Raw genomic sequence first — 17,564 nt, 5'->3', positions numbered from 1 at the left:
TCAGGTGGCGTCTAGTGGTAGGCGTATTTTAGTTTGCTGTCCTACATTGCTCCGCCCACCCACAAACCATTTAACAGAGGAAGTCCCAAAAAGAACCACAAAATATTTTTATTCTCACTTTATCTATTTTTTTTTGTTTTGTACACATCACAACCTGAAGACTTGGTAGGTTGACTGGTTGTCCGTCACGTCTCTGGGTTATCATCACACATCATCATCATCATCATCATCACCCCTTTAGTGTCATCTAAAAGCACAGACCCCTTCAACATGCTGCAACACCCCTCAACAAATCACAATCACAACCCCTTTAATGGTTACATGTAAACTCTGTGGGTTTTAATTTTCGTACTCGTTACGTGCCGTTCGACAAAGGTGGGGCAATAATCACCGTGCCCTCCTACTAGAAGATTTCTACGTATTTTGAACGTCCACGTTCAAAGTCCCACACGGAGCAGACTGCTGAAGGGCCATACCGAGTTTACAGGATGGCACAGAAGAACTTCTTCTCCCTGAACGGGTTCTCTGACGCTGGCACGGGCGATAACAGAGGGTCCTCTTTGGCATGAGCTTCACAGTATGACATCAGGTCCGCTGCTGCTTTTGACACCTGTGATTAAACAGATACACATATACAACATGTCAGTGTACAATGATAAAGATAAAGATGTTTGGGGAAATGTTCACTTGTTTTCCCAGAGTTAGATAAGAGGATTGACCACTCTCATGTCTGTATGGTAAATATGTAGCTGGACCTGGACCCTATTTTCCCATGTTCTTCTGTCTCAGTGACTAATGGAGACCACAGTTTTTCAAATTAGTCCATGATTTAGCAGGACAGCAGCAGGACAGGCTGTCATGAAATTCATGTGGGCAATTGACCTCTCGCTAAGCCCCGCCCCTTTGTGATGGTCCGACAAGCTGTCAGAGTAAGCATGGAGCCCCCACGGTACCAAACTGCAGTCCCTGAAGAAACATTATCATATTTTTGGAAAAATGAAAGAGTGTTTCCAGAGAGAAGCAGACAGAGGGGTCTACAGTGTGTGTTTGAAGGATATATCCAGGATGTCAAACTGACTCAGCAGCAACAACAGGTTAAAAAGACAAAGATAGTTAGAAGCTAAAGCTAAAGTCTGTTAGTGGCAAACACACTTTTAGTGGATGTAAACTGACGATGTGAACAAGCCCTAACTAGTTACATTGCAGTCTGTTTCGCTGCTGCTGGCTGCATTGCTCTCACTCAACACTGGACCAGTTTCAAAACTTATTGTTGCCATTAGTCACACTTAGACACAAAAAGTGGGAAATTAGGGTCCAGGCTGAAAAACACCAAAGTTACCCATTGAAATCAAACAGAGTCAGGTAGGCTGTTCCACCAATCTGCACACTAAGATAAGCTAAACACATATTTAACCAACAAACATTTATGTACCTAAATGTACAGTATTGTCAAACACTGCAGGAGGGTGCAGGCCTCGTTTTAAAAATATTTACCTGTGTGAAGGTTCAGGTGTCTGACACGTCATCATCGATAAAGCAGAAGCGTGACTGATAACAGTACATAAAGGTGTGTCCCTTCTCTAGAAGATTGATAACACTCCCATGTGCTTACCAACTAAAAGCAGAGGGAAACAGCTGACCTGGCTCTATCCAAAGGTAACAACACACACCTACCAATACATCTGATGCTCACTCATTAACATGTTTTATCATGTTTCTTTAGTTCATGAACAAACAGAAAAGTGGAGGGATTACATGCTGTAACTATTTCCTTCTGCTTCCAGTCTTAATGCTGAGCTAGGCTAGTCACACCCCACTCAGAGTGAGATTCAGATTCTGTATACAATATTAATAGTTCAACACAAATTACACATTTAAACAGCTCTCAAATACAAAAAAAGTCCCCTGGGATCTATATAAATCAACAGATTAGTAAAATCCTAAATGATTAAGTTGTTTTTTTTCCACCTGGACCTTTATGCTCTGCCATTTCTCCTCTAATCATCACACTGTAACCTGGGACAGGCTGTTATGATACCACAATGACACTGACTCCTGTGTGCACGGCGAGAGAGGAGAGGGAGAGATGCTGAATGAGTTCCCTCTGAGTGTAAAGTCACTAAAAGAGTCCAGGGCTGTTCATAAAACATTCAGGATGCCACTGATTATCAGATTTTGATCCTCTGCCTGACCCTCCTGCGTCCCAGGCTATTCATCTATTCTAAACAGTCTAGGTTATCTAATTGTTGTATATCATCATGCTATCATTAATATAAGCAGAGGACTTTAATCCAAAGTGGTAACCACTGTAAGTGAACACATGAATGGGTCAGACCTGCAGCACTGGATCTGAAATGAACCGTAATGAAGAGGAGCCTCTAAGCTTTGATCACCTGCTGTGACACAACATGACCCTCATCCATTTATAATGCCCATTAGTTCCTCTGAGGTCATTTTTCTTAAAATAGTAGTGTAATAAGTAACTTGCCTGACACTGGCTGCAGTATCTCAGTAAAGTTCAAGGAAGTTGATTCTACTGCTGAACAGGCACAAACAGAAACCCAAAATCCACCAGCAAAGTCGGTTCCTCAGTGACGTGTGTCTGCTCACCTTTATCCTGTCGATGTTCGCCTCCATCTTCAGCTGCTCCACCAGCTTCCTGGCTTGTGCGATGCTGGCCGTGTTATTGCTCGCCATGGGCGCTGTCAGTCAGGTCTCGTGTGCTCTGCCTGCACAGAAGACGACACAGAGATTCAAACATCCCGAACACTGTAGTTGACCCACGGCGTGCCGCTGATGAAGACCAGCGCTATAATATAGCAGGCATGCAAAGAGGAGTGCTAGTAACAGATACCCTGTTGATTATCACATGCCTGTGAACACACACACACACACACACACACACCACAGACACAGGCATATTATTTATGGTGTCAGTTGCTAGGCAGCCCATGACAGTGAGGGGGAGGAGGGGACTGTGGGAGAAGTGTGAGGGGGCAGTGCTTTGTCCAGCACCGTATTCAAAACAGATAAACAGATAACGAACATGACTGCTTTCAGAAGAAAAGAAAAACTCTAAATGCTGCTCTGGTGATGGTGACTTTCTTCGAGCCTGCTCATACTGGTCATCATTTCTTAGTCACTGTGTCACAAGAGCACAGTGTCCTCCCTCTGCATCATGTGAAGGACGATAAATCAATGATTTGATTGTCTTTGATCTGAGGTGAGACAGGTCACCTCACAGGCAGCAGATACTACAAGGCCTCAAACATGCTTCATCTGCAGTTCTGTTCCTGTTACTGTCAAACACACACAGCTTTACTGTGGTGGAAAGTAACTAAGTACATTTATCACAGCACTGTAGTAAAATTATTCTAATATTAAAATTATAGTCAAATATTTAAATGCTAAAATTCAGCCCATTATTAATATTTACACAGGCTTGTGCATTGCCAGTGCCTCTGTCAGTATGTGGTTGTTGTACGTGGTGTCCACTAGGGGGCATTCTAACATCAATGATAAGCATTTAGAATAAACAGGTGATAAAATGCGCAGCGCGTCTGAGATCAGAGCTGCCATACAGGGATGTGGGAGAGGTTAGCCTTCAGTCTTTTCAGTTTAACCCAAAAACCATAATCTTTAATCTAAACCTGACCAAGAGGAGACTTTCTGTGAGCAAACTTCCCCCAACAGTGCCACACAATCAGAAACAGAGCTAAAAGAGCTAACAGGACGGCTAACGGCAACAGTAGCTGTTTTCAACTAAAAAAAAAAAAAGATACATGGTCACAGAAGACGGTCAGTGTTGGACTTATTATTTTAAATTTCCAAGTCTCCAAAAAAGACACGGCAGTTCACAGCTGGATTACGAAGCATCTGAAAGCAACACGGTCACACCGGAGCAGCATGACAGTTTGCTTCTGGGGGATGCCAAGTAAAAACAAGATGGCAGCCATCTCTGCCAAGTCAGTCTGCGGCTGATCTCGACACAACAGTGGACAAGGTCCAAAACCTGATCACATTTAATGGTTGAAACTTGTTTATTTATGCTTAATAAATATGACCAATTTCAGCAACAGTAACAAGCTAAGACACAGGAAATACTTGTTTGAGGACAATAGGACTTTATTAGTGCTGACAACGTTTAGTTTTTTACACTTATCAGGTCCTACTGATCCCAAATACCTGGGAGGAATTAAAAAAGCAAACCAAACAAAAGTTCGGGTCTCAGGAGCATATGCTGTTTATTACATGCACTTCTGTCTTTTAGTCGTACACACAGTCCCGTCCAACTTCTATCTGCACAGTTCCTGGCTATGACCTCCGACTTCAATTGAGTACTGAGTGTAATTTTAAGGTACTTGTATTTTGCTTGTGTAATTTCACTTTCTGCTACTTTAAACTTCTACTTTTCATAGGGACATATTAAACATTTAACTTCACTATATTGATTTAAACTTATCCCTTTCATGTATAAATTATTACGACCTCAGTCAAGATTTATTTTATTCCTCTTTTTAAACATGCATTTCTCAAGGAGTTTTTCACATGTCCACTCTGGCGGACAGCAAGCGTTGCAATTTAAAAATAAAAAAATAAAAATATATACATTATGTGAGACATAAAAGAAAATTAATGCTGTTTAACTAGTGTGTTCAGTTTTTAACAAACTAACAAAAACTGTACATTACCTTCTAAAAACACAAATCAATTGATTTACAGTCAAAAAAGTCACTGCAGATGAAGTATTTTCAAGAACAACAAAGTTGCAGTGATAGTACTGATTGTAGTTGAAATATATCCAGCGATACATGATGCCCACTTTAGTGGACAGATGATTAATTTTAATTTCCTCACAACATATAATCAATATTTAGAAAATTAAACAACTCTATAACTCCTTAGATGCTACTTTATTGTTCCAGATTTTATTTACCTGCCAGGATCTCCTATTATAAAAGCATTGGCAAGATATTCTTGAGCTGCACAACGTTTCTTGCATTCTGTCAGCCATCTTGGTTTTGAGAGATTTGTGTTGCACTGACAACACCTGGCCAGTGGGTGGCAGTGTATGGCATGTATGGCATGACGCACTAGGGTCCACTGTAGTGACTTAAAACCCAGGCAGATACAAGAAAATGGCTTTTAAATAGCTGTCCATGACACGTGGAAGGTTGAGTTACTTTGCATATTAAGATTATGAATAAATATAATAAAATATAATTCAACTAATAAACTACAGACTACAGTACTCACCAGCTGCAACATTAAAGTGATGTATACATTAATGGATCAATAATTAAAATCCAAAACGTAATACACATCATTTTGAAATGATTCTGCAGAGCCTGTACATTTATTTTTAATAGTATATAAAGTATAACTTGATGAGGGATGCCACAGTGAGGATGTTTTCCCACCAGATAATAAACCAGTGACAACACCGGAGTGACTGATCATAGCAGACATTTTACAAGACAAGATATTCATCGATGATGCTCAGTATCTGCAGAGCGCTGTATTAAGTTACTGCTAATGCAAACTGAACATTTCCTACTGCTGCAGCTTCCCATTAAAAGCATTTAATGGCGAAATACGAGTTTACTTTTATCATGAAGAAGTTGAAAAGGAGTCAGAAATGTGTCAAAACAAGACACCTTCCATTTTCAGCACTCAGCCGATCAGTTTGCGTTTGATATGTTTCTTTTATCCAGGTTCTTCCTTTAATTTTTCACCTGCACAGTTTTTAGGCCCGTGTCCTCAGATGCTCCCGTGTCTTTTATAACCTCTTTGATTAAATGGATCAAGCTGTGGGTGCTTTAAAACAGCGTCCTCCTTGGTGTGTGATCAATCTCCCCCCTCCGTCCTCCGTCTGTATGCACTGTGGTATGACTCAGTGTGGGGTTAAGACTGATCTCAGCGAGGTGCTGCAGCTCAGCATGAATATTGATGGTCCACGGTGGCACACCTGCTCATCGAGCCAGTGAACTGCTGCTGTCACACCAGCCCCGACCCCGATGACCTGATCATCAATTAAAACCTGCGCAGGGTCACTGCGTACAGCTTGTTTGTTTCACATGGTAATTAGATTTATTAGTGTCTGACTGCTCGCAAGAGTGTCTGTGAACATGTGTACTAGCTGAATCTGACAAAATGAGATAACATACCTTTTTTTTGTGTCTATTTTATCTTTTTTTTTCCCTCTGCTCTCTTTACTTGTACCCTTGCAACCTGCCAGAACAGCAGCTTTGGGTCACTGACGCACTACAGTTAATTAAAAGTGATTAATACTGGGAATTCCACATGCAGTTAGTCGTTTGATTTTTATTTATTTTATCGAACCAACAGCGTAAACTTATAAATCTTAACATTTAACCTTAATGGGTCTACACTATTGGTTCACATTACATTTAGTAAGCTAGAGCTAGATCTTTTTGTTTGATAAAAGACAGTTACATCCCTTCTTATCATCACTACCTCACTGGGCTTACTGAGAATGACCACATTTACAGTGAGAGATTTTGTCCATGTTGTACTCAAAACAAAAGGGATAATAGATGTGGAGAGTTTCTACCTCATAGACTTGTATATAATCCGCTGTCAGTTTAAGAGTCACTGGAAACAGTTTTAAACAAATGTTCAAGTGAAATTCCACAATTTGAACTTTATTCACACATTTTTAGGACGGACACATTTCCTCTGAACCGGGCTGGAAAAACTCGACCCGGTGTCAGAGCAAACCAAACGACAATCTGAAGAAGATTTACGAGCTCAACGTGCCGCAGGCTGCCCAGTATTAACAGTGTAACATAAACACTGTGTTTTATAGACACTGCAGCTGACGGATCCTGGATGTTCTCACTCTGAGGACTGAGTAACCTTTTAGGGTGTTTGAATTCAGGTGGGAATCAAAAAACAAAACCTTTTTTTTGTTGCAATGAAATCAGTTGGAATAGAAAAGTAGGTGGTAAGCCCTGTCTTTACAGAGAAAATAATCACTATATACAGTTGTTTTTTGTTTTTTTTTTAAATAACTGAACATTTTACGATTTTTTTTTCCTGATATTTTTTTTTCGTTCTAAAAAAAAAGGCAAATAAATAAATAAATAAAATAAAACTTAAACTTAAAAAAAGTGGATATTTTCTGAATATTTTTTTTGAAGTTTTTACTAATATCTTTTAATTAATATTTTTTAAAACTTTTTGAACATTTTCTTAAATTTTTGTAAATTTTACTGAAAACTTTTTAGACATTTTACTTTTTTAAAAAACTTATTTTTTTTTTTACATTTTACTAATATTTTTAAACTTTTCTGATATTTTACTAAAATATTTTTATTTAACTTACTTTTTTTTTTTTTTTTTACTTTTTTTTTTTTTTTTGAACATTTTACTTACATTTTTCAGAATTGCTGACATTTTACTGCCATTTTTCAAAAATGTTACTAAAAAATTTGCTTTTTTCCCCCCGTGAAATTGTACTGATTCTTTTTGGATTAGATTAGATTAGATTAGATAGAACTTTATTAATCTCTTGGGAAGACTCCCTCAGGGAAATTAAGATTCCATCAGCATTGGATAGCAGCACACAGGGTAAAGAGCACACATGGTATCAAAAAGTAAAAAGTAAAAACAATTTGCAAAATATAAATATAAGATATAGAGAGAATAAATGAATAATTCCTTATTATATTCCTTATTGCAGAGGCTACTGGCTTCTGGTTACTGCTTGCTTTTGGACACTTGTAATAATATTTTAAGAGCCATTATAGAAAAAGTAATAAAGAATTTGTTTTAATTTTGTGGGACTCCAGACCGTGTACACATCTACGGACACCTGGGTCTAACATAATGGTATTTTTGTGGGGTTAATCTGGTGTCCCTCTGTGGAACCAATGCGTCGACAACTTTCCTACAATATCCTGCAATCACAGACAGATTTGTCCAGTACATTGTATTTTATGTCAGGTTAATAATACATGTGTACAATTATCTTGTACACTTTTGTCCTTCACTGAAATAAAAACAGGCCAGAGATTTACTACAAAGGTGTGACTGACAAGTAGAAATTAGTCTGTGGCGTTCTTTCGTATCGAGGCCATAATATTGTTTCAACACTCAGGGGAGCTGTCAAAACAGGCCAGCGTATATATCACCAGACTATTGATAGGGAGACATGTCACTCTTTAAGGTTTCTGGGATGTCTAAGGAGAATTAGAGCTCTGTTTTTTACAAAAACAATCAGACAATGTGACACAATAGCCCAGTTTGAGTGGAAATGATGGGGAGAGATGATGTTCTAAATAAATACCATTAAAGCAGATGGAAAACGGTGTCTCAAGGGGCTGGAAGACGACGGAAAGAAATACCCAGTTTTGATTGTGTCTTTGGGAGAGCTAAACTCTTTGGAAATTAAAGACTAGTATTTAAGGGACAATCAATTTCTCCACACTGCTTAAAGTCACACTAGCAGCTTTGAGACTGTACTTTAGCATTGAGCTTAATGCTAATGCCAACATGCTAACATGCTTACAATGATGACAGTGACATGCTCATATGTTAGCAGGTATAATATTTACCATTTTCATCATCTTAGTTTAGCATGTTAGCAGCTAACAGATTAACACTGCCATCCCAAGAGCTGTGAGCATGGATAAAAAGACCAAACCTAAATAACGTTCAGATCTGTGCAGCATCTAAATGACACCTGCATTCATTTTGTGTTTAGGTCACTCATATTTTCACTTGGCTGTGAAAACGCAAAGAAAGGCAGGACATAAAAGATTTAGCAGAGCTGTGACTGTGTCTACAAAGTCATTTTCCTGGTTATTGTTGGTGGAGCGTGCGAAAATGCCACCCTGACATTTTCATATCTGGAGAGGGAGGGGTGAGGAGATGGTTGCATGTGGAGGATGTCCATGCATGTGTCGACTCCTGGAAGAATAGCTGCTACCTTAAAGGCTACTGAAAGTGAACAATAAAGACAGCAGATTGTTTCCTGTCTTGTCTTTTAGCTCAGGAGCTTTTCTGATTGTCATGTTTTCTATTATGGGACATAATTTTACTGCTTCTACTCTGCTCATCTGTAAATATGAAACCACGTGTGCTTCCTTCCTATCAGCATCCCAAAATACCACCCTGGGTTGCTGCACATAGTGTTAACATACTGATAACTGTGACATACCAACAGGCACTGATAAATATTCAGATGGACACAGGCCTCAACTGTCCACAACTCTGTGGAAGCTGTGATACCACTCATGGTGTAATATTATGAAACTGGCTGATGTTATCATGCTACAGTGCCTCCCCCTTTTTGTCTTAACTTACCTTGTCTGCTAACTCCTCCGCACTCTGCACTGGTGTCTGCCTGCACTTCAGTCAGCACTTTGTGCCCGCCAAACTCTCTGCAAACAGACAAAAGGAGATAAAGAGAGGTTGGAGAGAAGAATGAGAATCAGATGCTGAAGCTTTTTCCATTCCTGCGTTTCTGATAAGTCTGGTGTCCTCTGATCACCGTGTGTCAGAATGTCACAGCTCGCTCCTACAAACTCCACGGAGGAGACACCACAACAAACTACACAGGGAAATGCAAGTTAATCGTAATGAGAGGACAAATTAGGAATAGTTCAACATTTTGGGAAATATGCTGATTGATACCACTCTAATATCTGTCAGCTTAAAATGAAGCTACCAGCAGCAACCAGTTAGCTTACCTGGCATAAAGACTGCAAATCAATGACAGTACATAAAGATGGACAACGCCTCTCCACTTTTGCACAAAAATTAAGCCAAAATATCCCAGATATGGGTGCTGCCATCTTGCACTGATGACATCATTTGGAGTCTGTCGTGATCTTAATGGAATAGTTCGACATTTGCGGATTAATTAACGGCCTTGCCAAGAGTCAGATGAGAAGATCGATACCACTCTCACTCTCTGTCTGTCAAATATGAAGCTACAGTCAGACCTTTTTAATACCACTTTAGATGAAATTTAAGACCAAACTTACGCCATCAAGTGGTCATTTGGACTTGACAACTGGCTGTACAAACAGGTGATGTGCTATATGTTCTAAAACCAGCCGCCCGCGATTTGACCAGCTTAGTTGCAGGTGACATCATCACTCAGCTTGAGTCGAGCTCAGGCTGGCCAGTTCACACCACTGCAACTTTTCTCTGTAATGTTCTAAAATGGTTTTGTCTTGTCACGAATCTTTGGTCTGAACTACGCTTATGGACCCACGGCCACCCTGGTTTAGCTTACCTTAGCATAAAGCCTGGGTTTTGTGCTGGATTGTTTCAGGAAGTCATTGCTCTCTGCTAGGAAATAGTATGGCATATAACCACCTGAAAAACCACAACTTGTCATAGTGTCATGAGTTTTAGAAGTGCTGTTAGGTTACCTTTGGACAGAGCCAGGTTAGCTGTTCTCCAACATTTCCAGTCTTTATGCTAAGCTAAGCTGACCAGCTGCTATAGCTCCATCTTTATATTGAACAGATGAACATGAGTGTTGTCAATCTACTCATTGAACTCTGGCAAATGAGTGTATTTCCCAAAATGTTAAACTATTCCTTTAATTTGAGCTTCTGTAGGTGCCGACCCATTCACCTCTCCTCCTCTTCCTCACTATCCACTCCTCTTTCTCTGGTCCAACAGATTCATTCTTGATGTATCTGTGACTCTGCAGCTTGGTTTTCTGCTGCTTCTGATAAATGGGCCAATTACACTGTATGAGCAGATCTGCAGAGGAAGGGAGTTCCACCCATCGTAAATCACGGCAGCGCGCAACGTTAAAGCAACGATACAGTAAGGCATCCATTAACAAAAACCTTGCCAGCAGCGGCCGAAAACCCTGAGCCAGAGGGTTTTAGCAGCGTCGAAACTGCTTAGAGTTTAAAAAACAAAGCAAAGAAGAGCAGATCTTAGTGTGCAGTCACCTCTCCTGATTCACTGGAGCCATTAATCTACACTGTTACTCCGTGTAATGCAAGCTGTATAATCACTTTTATCAGGGCAGGGATTCTTTGACTTAGCTGTGGCGCTTCACGAGACAAAAGCATCTGTTTTTATACATTTAAATCCTGGGGAGAATGTTTTAAAAATGTGCCAAAGTCAAATGTCTTAACACAAGTAACCATATTAGGACTTTACCTGTCTAAAGTAGTCTAAAATTAGCAAACTTTTGATTTAAGTCTGATCAAAAAATAAGTACAACGGACCAGATGTTTGCTGCAGCATTTAGTACCTTCAATAAATGATGCTCAGGACACATTTCAGTCAGTGCTAGAAATGCACTAAGGCTTCATACTCTCCATTCGGTCTCTTCTGCCAGAGAAACTATAAAATAATCTTTTCATCAATCATGTTGTGAACACTCAGTACATAAAGTTTCATGTCCCAAATGGAAGAGAAATGAAAGCATCTGCTCACATTTCGTTGGCGACTAACATATTACCACTCCTTTAAAATGTCACCAGAGAGACACTGGAGTCTTCAGGAGTCTCACAGACAGTTCATATGTAAACATATCATGAACAACTACACAGCTTTATTGACATTACCTTTCCAGCTGACAGACTGTAAACAGTGAGAGTCACATAACCTGTAACTGTAACACTCACAGTGTCCGGCTCACCACACATCAGAGACACATTTACATCTGGGAGTTTCCAACGGAAGCTACAGTCATCTGCTGTTTGTGCGCTGCTGGTTATACATGTAACAGATAAAAGTTTTATCATTTGAGTTCACACAGTTTGTGCTGAATGGTGAAAGGACTCTTGCTCTCGCTTTTTACTATAAAACACTTTATATTAAAGCTAACAGTTTTACAGGACATGTTGCTGTGTTTTAGAAACATGGATGTATTGTGTCTACTGTTGCAGGCAACCACTGGTTTATAATCATTTCCATACAATATAAAAATATTTTAGTACACTCCTGAAACTTGCCTGAATGTTATCAGTCACTTCAGACAGCAGTCTGTATTCATTTCTGTCAAAGTTACAGAATCCGTGAGAGGTAATGCAGTGCATTACATTTTAAACTCAATCTGGTATCAAGTTTTGAGATTCTGATAACTGATTTAAACATTAAAAAACAATGTTATGTAAACCAAAGGCTGCCTGTAAAAACATATCAGGAAATGTAAAACTGTAAACAGGAAAAAATGAACATATGCGATTTGTGTTCAAAGCCCATCAAATGCACTGTTAGTACATATACCTAGGAAAAGCAATACACCACAATTCCTATATAACATGTCATCATGAGCCAGTCATTTGTGTAAAACCAATGTAATCCAGACGTCTGCGAGCAAGTGACCAATGAGCTGACAGGGGTAAAGAAGGAAGTAGTACAAAGAGTGAAAGTCCGCCAAGAGTTGCCCCCAGGAGCATTCTGTTCATGTCTCGTGTGAAACTTTGAGTTATCTTAAGGTACGTCAACCCCTGGTTTCTTTTCCTGAACCTAACCTACACAACTTTACTTGCCTAAACCTAGCCTACATAACTCGTAATGTGATGATGCCATTCGTGGGGCGCTAATTTCTTGAATATCATATGAACTGTCGTGCATTTTCATAAAATATCATACAAACTGCTGTATTAGGATACGATGATGTGAAAGACGTTACTCAACTCTGCAGTTCCTCTCAACTCTACAAGGTATTTCGGTGTCTTTTAGCTCATTGTTTTGGTTTTACAACCTAAAATTATTGTTTTGGTTTATTAAACTCAAATAACCCACTGTTCTACCTGCTCAGGAAAGGCCCCCAGGAACACCGCTTAGCCTTGCTTACAATTTTCCCAGTGGCCACTCGCAGTACTGCAGCAATGAATTCCCCTGGGGCTAAAAAAGCATTTCCTCATTGACTACCTTTTATAAAAGAGACGTCTGTAAAACTGTTAACAGGAGACCTCGAACTGCAAACAAGGTAAATGATTGCTCTTTCTGTTATGATTTTTTGATCCATGGAGGTTTTATATTTGTAAAACTTTCCTTAAGCTGACCTGAAGAGGTGATGAAGAGCCTGACGTTTTTGATGGGAGTGGGTGGAGACCAAAAACAGAGCTGAAAGAGAGAGCATATTGGCACCAGGTGGCCAGAAAACGACTCAAAATAAATGATAATGTCAGAGCTTCTTTAACTTGATCAAGGAGGCAATATATCTAGGTTAAGGATTTGGATTTGATTACTGCAGCTGATCCGAGAAAATGGAGCTTTAAAAATGAGTACTGCGATATTTAAAAAGTTGAGTACTGAAGCAGCACCAAAGTGTCAAAGTCCTGACGGTACTCTCACATCTTTCACTGTCTACTTTCTGTTTTTGTCTCCACTCTTAGATCAGTTTACTGTACGCTGCAAAAGAGGGCAAGAACGCCGACTGTTCTTAAAAAATACATTTAAAAAAATGTTGCTGAATTTGATTTCCCTGTGAAGTGTTTGTGTCATCATATTTATGTTGCAGAGCAGCAGTGAGAGACACACAGTGTTAAAACTTATCTTAATGCTTTGGCAATATTGCTCCCTACTTTTATGCCAGTGAAGCATCTTGAACTGAACTGCACTGTAAGACAGAAAAGGTGCATCATGGGACGTGACTGGTGATCCATTTCTCTCCTGTGTTCGAGCCTTCTGCTTCCAATCCCTCCCTCTGTGGCAGACAGGTGTTCAGTGATGGGCCTGAAACACCCCCAGCACGCTCTGTCCTGCTGCTAACACCACCAAATCAATCTGACCCCCTCCGCCATCCTTCCCCTGCCATTTCGAGTCGTTTTTGAACCCCTTCCTCCGGGTTTTCGGGGGGTCTATGTTCCTGACGAGGCCCTCCACAGATGTGATTATAGCTGATGCTCGACTGCGGGTGTCGTTGACTTAAAGGGTGATTAAGCGCCGCAGGAAACATCCTGGTGAGGAAAATATAATTCCTGGCCTGTCAAGAGTGATGATCTCTCATGCACTCCCACACACGCTGACTCTCAGCTCGGCTCTACCCCTTCCTCTTTCTGCACACACCTTATCATTGTCTTTTTTACCCCTACACCATCCAAAGAGATAAATTAAGGTGGCCAGGCAGGGAGTGTTCTGTCCTCTGTGATGCCAAGGGTGTGAAATCAGAGCGTGGTAATTAAAAATCTGTCCCCAGCTCAGCCATCTGGACCCTGGAGAGCCGCTGATTAACCTGCGAGGGTCTGCAGGGACGCGAGGAGGCAGGATGGGACCCCTGCTCAGAGATAACAGAGGCTAAGTTTTGAGGGCCACAAAGCCACGCCCCCCTTAGTTACTGTTGCTATGCGTGTCAAGTTTTCAAAGACAATAGTGGCAGATTCACTACTCAAAACTTTTAGCTAGGCGCTCCTTCAGAAAATGCCCGGTGCTTGAGAGCGCTTTGGAGGAGCAACGATTTTCAACTGGGATGCTTCAGTTGCGTCTGGTTGATATGATACGGTATACCTGTGGTAATAAAAATGTTGGCACAAGGTAGAGTACTTGCTCTGGCCCTTGCTCTGGATGTAGGGAAGGCTGAAGGATGTACGGAGAAAGTACATAACCTGCCAGTCTGTTTGGGTTCATAAGAGGAAACATACATAAACATATATACAGTCTATTAACATGAATTCCTCCTCCATTGTTGTTTTTGTTCAGCACTTGGCATTGGTCTCGCCCCTCCTCCACTGTGATTGGACAGCTGGGTAAAAAGTGACAGTGACAAGTGCAGCGTTTTACCTACACATGTAATGCTCAGTGCAGAATAGGCGCACAGCACCTTGCTGGCATTTGTGGCGTTGCGTTAACATACCACACTGCCATTAAAAAGAATTTAAAAATTTGCTCGCCTCGGGAAAAAACACTTCGGCGGACATGGTCCCATAGTAATCTTTGAAACAGATGCAAACAAATTCAGCGTCTAGCCAAGAACTCTTTTATCGACTGAAATAACAAAAGACACCAGCAGATTTTATCAGCTGTAGTTAACAAGCTAATCAAGCTCATGTTAGCTCAGTAAGTTGGTTGACCTTTGGGATGCACGGATTTCTTGGGTCTGTGGTTAACACAAGGTTAAGAGACTTTTTTGCGTTTTGTACTGCAGCATAAAATACATCAGTAAATACCCCACTCATGAACTTTGAAGCTTTTGTGTCTTAAAAAAGGCGGTTGCTAACAAGAGGCTAAATGTGACTACAGAACGTCATTATGCCGCGGTGCACAGAACACGGCTTTACAGGTTCGTTCTGGTGGTTTGTTGATAGCCTAACGTTAGCTTTTTACTTCTGTGAGTGGTGCTCATTTGTAAAGATTATTTTGTTGGACAAATCATAAAAGTATGAAAACAGTTTGTTTGTTTGTTTGTTTAAGCTTATTTTTTTTTTAGCAATAATCCAAAATCCAATGAAAAAATCCCACTAGCTTTTTGACAAGGGAACCAGTGTGATGCTAACTTCCGTGTCCACCTACAGAAAAACGTCATCCCTGGGGCACTCTATAGCTGTTTTTCCCGTAAAAAAACAACCTACACAGGGGGTCAATTTAAATCAAACTTAAAATAACTTTAATTTTAAGGCTTAAAGTTAGACATATTGAAGGGCGTGGCCACTTAAGTGACACACTGTCTGTGAGGCATCACCACAGTGTATGAGTCAGATCCACTCTTAACTCCTCCACAGCCACGACCTCTCATCCAAGTCAGTCACCTCTGGCTCCAAAATACCAAGATGGCAACAACTAAAATGCCAGATTCAAAACAGGAGTCCACAAACCAATGGGTGATGTCATTGTGGCTACGTCCATCACTTTTAAACTCTATAAATATGTCTTGACAGTCAGTAATTGGAGGCAATTTGAACCGAGAGCCTTGGCTTCATCTCAGTTCATAGGTAGATACCACTAGCTGTAGTGAGAAAATGTTTCCTCATTATTTGGGTGAAATGACCCTTTAAATAAGGCTGATGCATGTCCTGCTAATAAACAGAAACTGGGATGCTACTTTGTTTATCACACACACACACACACACACACACACACACACACACACACACTATAAGCCCCTCCTGACCCAAACTGTGTTACTGTAAAAGCTGACACGATACATTTCTGTGCTGACTGAGTCGTTTCTTCTTTGTGTGTTTTACTACAAAACCAAAAACCCCCACTGCGGATTTTCAAAAAATGCAAGGCCTGTTTTTTATTACTGCTTAAAAGACAAGACAGCAGTGGTGCATGAGCACGCCAAAGCGCTCGCACGCATGCAGAAAGTTCAGTCATCACAGTGTGACCGAGTGACTGTACCATTCTCAGTGTGTCATAGGACAATGAGGTACAGGCTGCGATGTCACCGTGAAACAGGACGCGGTGAAGGGCACATTCAGCCAAACTGACAGTCATGAACTGATAGGAGAGGTTACACAGATCCAGTATCAATGAATAGGAATAAAGTTTATCAGGAAGATGAAAGAGGCCGAGAAGTGACGGTAATATCTTCCTCCAGAGTGGCTTTCACAGTGACCGCAGCAAAGGAGGAGTAATATAAAACTGACCTCCGGAGTTATTAATGAACACGATCAAGATGGATATTGACTATTGAATGTAATATAGCACGGATCCCTGCCCTTGAATAGGAGAAAGGACACCCCTCCCTCTGCACACACACACACACACACACACACAAAGATAAAGAGATGGGACACAGAGAGCAGAGCTGTCAATGATTGTCTGGGGAGATGACGCCGAGTGTGACAGCTGAGCGTCCTTCTCCATCACTATTTCTGTTAGAGACCTGGAGCCAACCTCCAGGCTCACATCACAACAGCTATACAGGGATATTGAACAGTTTAGTCTCGAAATAGTCGGTCCAGGAGGTTCGTATTCTGAAATATGATTAATGACACTACACTTGATGCAGAAAAGTGACAAATAATGTTTATTATTAATAGTATGCTAGTAGCTGAAGTGTGGAGGTGATTTCTTCATCATCTTCACATTTCTTTTGTCTCTTATATATTCTCATATATTTTTGGGGGCTTTTTGCCTTTAATGACAGGACAGTTTGAAGTGTGAAGGGGGTTAGAGAGGGGATGACATGCAGCAAAGGGCTATGAGCTAAAATCAAACCCATGGCCACTGTGGTGAGGACACTGCCTTTGTGCATGGGGCACCCACTCCACCCAGTGAGCTACTGGAAATGAAATTATTTTCATAGCTGCATCCTTGCGTCTTTCAAAGTAATGTTTTTGTAGAAGTCTGTCCACAAGTTATTGATTTTTTTTTCAAACTTTAATTTAATTTTTAATCTTTTTTTGTCTCTGTAAACTCGTATCAGTGTCCTACTGTGTCAAAATATCTGTAAAACTGAACTGCTTCTGTAACCCGTGTGTAACGTATCCTTGAGATAAATTTCTTAGCATCTTATTCCTGCTATATGCTAAACTTGTAATGGTTGATGAGTGTGCACGTCAGAGGAAAATCTTATCACCGCCTTACATCTTGTATTTACAACATGTTAATCTAATTTTGATGCATCTACTCACAAATTGCCAGAAAAAAATGTACATTTCTGCAAA

General features: G+C 40.4%; 1 protein-coding gene across 3 annotated transcripts in view; it reads right to left on the bottom strand.

The window, feature by feature from the left end:
- Positions 1-41: 41 nt before the first annotated feature.
- The window catches only part of LOC125900601 (guanine nucleotide-binding protein G(I)/G(S)/G(O) subunit gamma-2), a 32,796-nt gene continuing 15,273 nt past the window's right edge, over positions 42-17,564 (bottom strand). For 2 of the 3 annotated variants that reach the window (XM_049595706.1, XM_049595705.1), the window contains 3 exons: positions 9,331-9,407; positions 2,611-2,729; positions 42-610 (listed from right to left, as the gene is read on the bottom strand). In XM_049595706.1, coding sequence (XP_049451663.1) covers positions 482-610; positions 2,611-2,697 — 216 coding nt within the window. In that variant the 5' untranslated portion in view covers positions 2,698-2,729; positions 9,331-9,407 and the 3' untranslated portion in view covers positions 42-481. Of the gene's footprint in view, positions 611-2,610; positions 2,730-9,329; positions 9,408-17,564 lie in introns of those variants that run through there. The other variant, XM_049595704.1, reaches the window with a different exon arrangement.

This window comes from Epinephelus fuscoguttatus, linkage group LG14, assembly GCF_011397635.1.
Source record: "Epinephelus fuscoguttatus linkage group LG14, E.fuscoguttatus.final_Chr_v1".
In the NCBI taxonomy this organism is placed as follows: domain Eukaryota; kingdom Metazoa; phylum Chordata; class Actinopteri; order Perciformes; family Serranidae; genus Epinephelus; species Epinephelus fuscoguttatus.
The sequence above is the reverse complement of the archived record's forward strand: the minus strand, read 5'-3'. Positions and strand labels throughout refer to the sequence as shown.